Below are 8,476 nucleotides of genomic sequence, written 5' to 3' on the forward strand. Positions count from 1 at the left end.
AGTTGTTTCTCCTAGGTATTACACATAATTTGGATGTAAAAGAAACGAATTTGATGTTGTATTGTTTAACTGCTGCCCGTTTGTTGATAGCTCAAAACTGGAAGAGTAAAATTTTACCTACAATGGAGGACTGGAGATTGAAGGTTTCGCATCTTGCTGAAATGGCAAAGATTTCGGCTTATTTGAAGGATCATTCAAACGAACAATTTTTATCAATATGGAGAAGATGGATTGTTTATATTCAAAATAAGCATAGAATGGTGGAATATAAGTTAGGTTTTTAGATAAAAAAAATTTTTTTTTATATATATATATATTTCACCTACTTATGTAGAATAACACTTTGTGGAGTTAGGGATATTAATATTAGTTTACTTTTAGTTGAATAGTATCCTGGGATTAGGTTCGTGAAGTCCGGGTGGGGGGTGGGGGGTGGCTTTTGAATTGTGATGTATATGTGATGTGTTTTTTTTATGCTGAAAACAATAAAAAATTTAAAAAAGAAGAAAAAAAAAAAGAATAATAAGTAAAATCTGAAAATTCCAATTCATTTTTAAGATTGACTCTCCAAAACAGTTAAAGAGACAAGAAAAAGAAGAGGTTCTGAATAAACTGTCATTCTCACTGACCATTTGCATACCCTTCTCCGCCCAGCAGCAGCCACTTACTCCTGCCAGCCTGCATGCAAGCCACCTGGGTTTCACTTAATGACCCAAGATCCTTGGTTAGCAATGGAAATGGGGAATGCAAGGATTGCTGTTGCTACCCAATGCAGTCACATGTTGTCATATTTTACAACTGCATCACTTAGGAACAGAAATTCTGGTCCTCATTGCCATCGTTAAGCAAAGACTATCTGTATAAAGACTATCTTGTTAGATGCATTTCAATTACCTCAGATTTGCACATTAAGATCATGACCAAAAGCTTTACTTCCAAATGTCAAAACTGTAAAAATTACAGTTGCATCATACATTCTGATATGCAAAGAGTGGAAATGGAACATGCAATCATCCATGTCCTCTACATTCACATACGTTAATTTGTTAGGTGAGTTTCCATACCTAGCAATTTTTTAGTCTAGATATTAATTCAAGTGATTTTACATATGAAAGAGTATTATTGTAACTATGAATACAAAAATAAATTTATCTATGTCAAAAAAATGTTAATAGCATGGCTCAAGGTAAAGCAATGTAGCAAATTAACACTTTTATAATGTTAAGTAAAATTGCCAAGTATTGCCAAGTTGTTTATGAGGCTAACATTTAAATTGTACTAAATTAGGCCCACTGGAATACCTAAACTAGATAAGGGATCCTCACTAACAAACACTTCTTCAGTGACTGTTCAATCTTATAATAATGCTAAATGAGTGGTACTTATACCTAGTCCTCAGAGTTCCAGTTGTCCCACAATCACAAGATTGTGATCTGTGCATTTGAATGCAAAGTTAATTGAGAAGTTGGGCAGAAAGTCATAAATGGCAAAATGCGCTACCCTTGCTTAACCACTGCAGTGATTTAATGATGGCAACCAAGAGTGCTGGAATTATTGTTGCTAAACAGATGTCTACATCCGCCTCATTTGCAACAGATATTCTAATTGCTATCATTAACCCAGGACTATTTGAAACAGAAATTTTAGGGCCAAAATTCAGAATGGAAGTATATGATTTATCCCCAAAATCCACAAAGAAATTCTCAAACATAAAACAAATCAAGTCCATACAGAAAACATACACCAAACCATTAAGCAGTTTAACAGTTTAAACAATCAAATTATCTTTATTGAAGTCTACAGAACTCAACAGAAACCAAGAAATTATATCCTCAAAATTGCAGTCTTAAAATTATTCTGTGTGTTTACCACAAAGTTTGTAAATTTGTAGATTATCAGATTTTAAAAGTTTACTCACTTTAAATTTAAATTAAATTACATTTTCTTACCTTTGCTACGTTACTGACATAATCCAACTGTGACGTACTCTCTTTATCAACCTGATTGCAAAGATTCTGTAAAGTGGATGCGTATTCTTTGTCACTTTTTATTCTCATGGCCATAAATTTCTTCACTGTTTCCAATAGCCGTAACTCCCAATCTTGCAGTTTTAGCAAAGCTTCATGAGAATACTTCAGATCATTTCCAAACCCCATCTTTTTCCTTAAGGCACTAAATTTATCAAGGGCCACTAGTAAAAATTATTTTTGCCAGTACATCTGTAAACATAACAAAATAATAACAAAGGGCTATTATTATCACGTTTGGTCACACAGTCATGTATGTATGTTTGTACATACGTATGTATCTATGTATGTATGTATGTATGTATGTACATTTATATTGAAAGAGAATGACTTGTCTGAAGATACCCAGCTGGCTTTCATGTCTAAGGAAGGCCCAGAACTCACAGTCCCTTGTTTGTAGTCCAGCACCAAATTGGCTGTGCATTTTGTTACATAAGCATTCCCAAAGAAGACCTAAGGACAATTATAGAGAATAGAGAAACATTCCCTTTTTCATTCACAAAGCAATAGAGTGAACTAACCAGGAAATAAAAGATCAAGTCTCTTTCTTCATCATCAGATCTGACTGGAGGGGCTTTACAGTGGACAATCTTTGTATTGTGGGGGCTCAGTAGTTAGTTTACAAGCTATTTTAATACATAATATAGTTTCCTTAGCAATCATGCAAACAGAGCAAAATAGTACTGTATGCAAATGATAGGCAAATAACTGTTGCTTAACAAATTACTGGTAGTCCTTGACTTACAACAGTTGCTTAATAATAATTTGAAGTTGTGACAGACAAAATGACTCATCCTCAAAGTTATGTCTGCCACAGCCCCCCCCCCTTGTAGTCACATAATCACATATTGGGCACTTGACAACTTGCTCGCATTTACGATGGTTGCAGTGTTCCATGGTCATGTTATCATAATTTGTGACTGTTTTTGCTGGTTGGTGGCATTTTTTTGCTGGTTTTTGGCAAAAAAATGCCCATAGAACATACTGGATTCACTTAACAACCACATGATTTGCTTAACAAAATCAAGCCCAGTCGTTGTAAGCTTCAACTTACAACAATTCCATTGTGGTCATAAGTCGAGAACTACCTAAAACAATTCTGAGTTAGTGTAATATATTAAGCCAACCACTGTTATAAGATGGCATCAGGAAGTGCTCCAGAAAGCAACCAAACCTGAACAAATAAAATATATTTTGAATTGCCTGTAAGCTTTTGGAAGACCATTTTTAGCAAAGATATCATGAAATTAACTATATGAAAGAGTTTCTTCTTTTACAGTAATTGCTTGGATTTCTTTATAGATCTAGAAAATAAACAGAATTGATTCTGATTTCTCTACTGACTAGCTACCGGTAAAAGCAAGCTTTTTGTGCAGTGCTATGGTTCTCCTAAATGGGTGGTGGGAAAAATTCTCAACTTAGAATCCGATTTGTGTCTCTGCACAACCAATTCACGACAGTTTACAATACTAAATTCCCCCACCATCAGTAAAATGAATTAAACATAACATATTAACATGTTTATAAAATAGCGTAACAAAATGAAATGTTGTTATCAAAACCAACATAAAAGCCAGTCTCCATCCCGTTCGTGTCAGAAACCCACTTTAAGGTGCCTCCACATTGAAAGGATTAGCCAGCGACATCACTGTTGCCTGGAGCACACCAACTGGGGCTCTTTTAGTGTCCCCGCGTCAAGGAGCTGGAGCAAATGATGGGAGCTCACCCCGCTATGCAACAGATTCAGGTCTCGAACGTGGGCTTGCTAACCTCCACACCAGCACCCTATCCATGTGAGCCACCGTGCTCCTAAAGCTGATCAAAATTAAAGTCATATAACCAGGGCTTTTTTTGTCATAGAATGCCCAGGATGGAGTTCCGGCACTTTTTTGGGATGGAATCTTGTAGGGTAGGCAAGGCGGGTTGTATGACATGTGTGAGTTCCGGCACCTTTTTTTTTTTTTTTTACAAAAAAAAGCACTGCATATAACTGATTTGAAGCCAGATAGCCCAAACTACATGCAAACAAAAGCTTGCAACTTATTTGCATTAAAACTACAGTCTATTTATTGTGCTAATCTATAAAATTCATTTTGGTGGCTTTTCTCCCTACATTTTTATTAGAACTTGGAACTGCAAGATCTGTGGTTAAAATTCTTCTGATTCAGACAAGGTGGTTATTTGTAAAGTTGATCTTTCCAATTCTGCTGGTTCTCAGGGTTTTGCAAAATTCTGAAATAGGTTTGAGTTTTGAGTAGTTCTAAAATACTGCATAGAAGCACTTCGTTATGAGAAAGGTTTAAACCATACTATACATTCCATGGTGCTGGATGGCTATTCTAACAGTATCCTGTCAGCCCCAAACAACTTGGTACTGAATCCATAAAAATTATATTGTTGCATTGCAATGATTAAAAAGGAATTAAAGATTAGCGTTCCAAATATTATTTTGATGAACAATTTTAGTTAATAGGTCTCAGATAGGCATTATTGTGAAAGATGCATTCTTCTTAGGTGTCATTACTGATTTAAGACCATCAATTCTGAGTATTATATACACATGCACACACCCTATACAACATGTATCAAATGTAATTATTTGACTAACAGTTGAACACAGAAACAGTGATAATTGAATTATAAGTGCATTATATTATTTAGAACAATGCCAGAATTGCAATTAATTTATAAGGAATGATACGGTTATAAATGTTACACACTCAATGTCATAATAACAAAATATGTCTTATTTATTGACGAGTATTTTCTTACATTCACCCGACATTTATAGAAAATGATCGTTCTAAGTATGTACATACTCCACTATTTTTATGACTTTCAAAAATGTCTTGTTTTTCTGTCTTGAGTTTACTTTTTATTGTGAAATAGTCATGACACATTCTAAAAAGTTTTTTGGAGAAGTCACATATTTATAAACATATGTGGGTAAATGCCCTAGACAAAACATTCTATAAATTTCAATGAAAATCATATTCTCTATAAAATTGATAATAGAAAGGCAAAATATACCATACCTTTTATAAAAAGTATTGTTCTGATAGTCTTTCCTTTCCAATGTTCACACCCCTGGTTTCTGGCTTAGCACTTCCAGATTTTCTTACTTTATTAAATTCTGCAAAACAAATGTTATATGATCCAGTTGACAAACCATGCAATGTCACAGGTCTTGAATATTATGAGATCCTGATACATAGTATGAAGTATAGGTAGTCCTTGACTTACGACCACAATTGAGTCCAAAATTTATGTTGCAAAGCAAAACATTTGCTAAGTGAGTTTTGCCCCATTTTTTCTTGCCACATTTGTTAAGTGAGTCACTGCAGTTGTTAAGGTAGTAAGACAGCTGTTAAGTGAATCTGGCTTTCCCACTGATTGTCAGAAGGTCGTAAAAGGTGGTCACTTCACCCTGGAACACTGGGACAGTCATAAATGTGCCAAGCATTCAAATTTTGGTCACGTGACCATGGGAATGCTGCAATAGTAAGTGTGGAAAACAGTCATAAGTCACTTTTTTCAGTGCCATTGTAACTTTGAAAGATCACTAAATGAATGGTTATAAGTTGAGGACTATAGTGCTGGGAAAGATGGAAGGAAAGAGAAAAAGGAGAAAACCAGCAGCAAAGTGAATTATAATTACAGCAATTACAATTACAGCAGCAATAGGTGCAACATTGGAAGATCAGGTTAGGGACATATCATCCAATATTCATCTATGTGTGATCACTAGATGACGTTGACATTGTCACAGTTGACATTGACTTGATGGGACATAAATATATTAAATTCTGTGGCAATACTTTTGTGATCTACTCTTTAAGGGGAAAGTCATTAACATTGTACTAAAATTCTACATAAAAGAGTAAAAAACATAAATAAAATTATACCGATGGCATGTAGAATACTACCAAGTGTCCATATTTGTATAAATCCGCAATACATTATTCCTGAATACATAGGTATTATCAAAACTTAAGACTATACCCGAGAATACATTTTATGAAATCAGTAAGATTTACTCTTGAATAGATACAGACTTGTATTATGAAAGCACAATGATTTTATTGAAGCAAATGTGTGATGGGTAAATAGAATCTATTGATTTTCCCTTTCTGAGTTAACATGCAGACCTAGTTTTCTCTTTCTGCTTCCCCTTTCTCATCTAAGGATAATATTTTCTGAAATATCAACCTCAGATTGCTCTCATCTAAGGATAATATTTTCTGAAATATCAACCTCAGATTGCTAATAACGTCAAATATTATGAACTATGATCATTTTAGTATTACTACAAATTGACCCATCATTCAAAGTATGTCAAATTTCTAGTAGATGAAGGGGAGACAAATTTAGAAGAATGGCTTTTTTATCTAGTCAAAACAAGATTTAGGAATTCACTTCAGAGGTTGTACTGTGTATGTAGTGAAAAATGGTTTGGATATGCAGCTCAAGCCTATTTACTTGGAGGTACAGTATCTCCACCGAGCTCTGTGATGGTTATTCTGATAAAAGATTGCATTTAAGTCAGGTTTCAGGCCTGAGATTGCATTGTTGCACTTGTGGATGACCTCTGGTTAGAACAGAATATTGGTAGAACCATCCTGGCTCTCCTTGACTTAGTGGCCTTCAATACATTGACCATGGTAACCCTTTGGCCAGCTGCACAGTTTGTTGCTGAGCGGCACGGTTCTCAGCTGGTTTGGCTCCTTTCTCCAAGGCTGATCCCAATCAGTGTTGGTATGGAATGACAAACCCAGTCCCTGGTTGCTTTCTTATGGTGTGTTGCAGGGCTTAAATCTCTGTCCACTCCTGATTAACATCTAAATGAAGCCACTGGATGAGATCATCCATCACAATGGGTTCAGGTATCATCAGTATACTGATGACATTCAACTTATATCTCCGCACCTGGTGATTCAAGTGATGCTGTCACTATCCTCTCACAGTGCCTGGAGACTGTAGAGCTGGATGGGGGTTAATGGGCTACAACTGAACCCTAGCAAGATGGATGGATGGATAATCTTTTATTGTCATTTTTTACTGTGGGCACAATGGCGCACATTAAAAATGAAATTTAGTTGCTTGCTCTCAAAGTACACATACATAGCACACATTTAAACATACTATATACAACATATGTATAGACCTACATTGTTACATATAAGTAACATATAAATATTAATCACTGTCTATCTTGAATACATAACGGAAGGAGGAAGCTTTAGAGTTCATAAGGTTAATACTGTATGGAACAAAACTGTGACTGAATCTGGATGTTCTGCTACCACGAAGCCTCCTCCCAGAAGGTAACAAGGAAAATAGGTTGTGAAGAGGATGTGTAGTGTCCCAGACAATCTTACGGATCCTGCTCAAGCAACGCTTATGTGGTATATCCTGGATGGAAGGGAGAGAACTGCCAATAATCTTTTCACCCATCCTCACCACTCTCTGCACTGCCTTCCTGTCTGAAGCAGTGATGCTTCCAAACCAGACTGTGATGCTGTATGACAGGATGCTTTTAATAGTCCCTCTGTAGAAAGTGGTAAGGACAGGGAAAGGAGATGTGCTTTTCTCATGCGATGCAGAAAATGCAGATGCTGCTGTGCCCACTTCACCAGTATCTCACTACTGAAGACCAAGCTAGCCTACTTGTTAACTGCACACCCAGGAATTTGTTGCTGGTAACCATTTCCTCAAACTGAGAGGCTTTGGGTGCCACTCCATTGCATTGGGTGCATGGAGCTTCCAGACTCGGATCTTTGACATCTTTAGTTCTGGATGGGACTGCACTATCCCGTTCAGACCCAATTCACAACTTAGGGGTTCTCCTGGGCTCAGGACTCCTGATCAAAGAGCAGGTGGTGGTAGGAGAGCCTTTGCACATCTTAATTTGTGCACCATCTGCGGCCTTTCCTGGATCAGGACTCCCTGCACTCAGTCACTCAAGCCCTAGTCATCTCTCGTCTGGATTATTGTAATGTGCTTTACAAGGGGCTACTCTTGAAATGTATTTGGAAACTATAATTAATAAAAGCAATCTTTGGGACCCACAGAATGGCCCATACAACACCAATGTTTTTATGAGATATACTAGCTTCTGGTTTGCTTCTGGGTGCAGTTCAAGGTGTTGTCTTTGACCTTTAAAGCCCTCTATGGCATGGGTCCAGATTACTTGATGAAGCATCTCATCCCATTAAGACAAGCTCACCCTACTCCTGCCAGCAGAGGCGTGCTGGGGATCCCGTCAGACAAGGAACTCTTGACGGGCAGGATTCAGAAGAAAAACTTTCTCTGTTGTAGCACCAACCCCTCTGGAACACTGTGGTCCCTGGGGTGAGGTTTGCCCCTGCCCTTTTATTCTTCTGCAAGAGCTTAAAGACCTGACTGCCAGTTGACCTAGGGATCCAAAAAGGGAGTACCACACAGGAGGT

At 36.9% G+C, this 8,476-nt stretch overlaps 1 protein-coding gene across 2 annotated transcripts in view; it reads right to left on the bottom strand.

Moving 5' to 3' along the window:
• Nucleotides 1-5,160, bottom strand: part of FER (FER tyrosine kinase) — a 130,245-nt gene extending 125,085 nt beyond the window's left edge. For both annotated transcript variants that reach the window (XM_015826368.1, XM_015826367.1), the window contains exons 1-2: nt 5,063-5,160; nt 1,950-2,219 (exon numbers count right to left, since the gene is read on the bottom strand). In XM_015826368.1, coding sequence (XP_015681854.1) covers nt 1,950-2,156 — 207 coding nt within the window. In that variant the 5' untranslated portion in view covers nt 2,157-2,219; nt 5,063-5,160. The remainder of the gene's footprint in view (nt 1-1,949; nt 2,220-5,062) is intronic.
• Between the last annotated feature and the right edge of the window lie 3,316 nt (nt 5,161-8,476).

This window comes from Protobothrops mucrosquamatus, unplaced genomic scaffold (genome assembly GCF_001527695.2).
Source record: "Protobothrops mucrosquamatus isolate PMUCROS unplaced genomic scaffold, P.Mucros_1.0 scaffold3080, whole genome shotgun sequence".
Taxonomy (NCBI): domain Eukaryota; kingdom Metazoa; phylum Chordata; class Lepidosauria; order Squamata; family Viperidae; genus Protobothrops; species Protobothrops mucrosquamatus.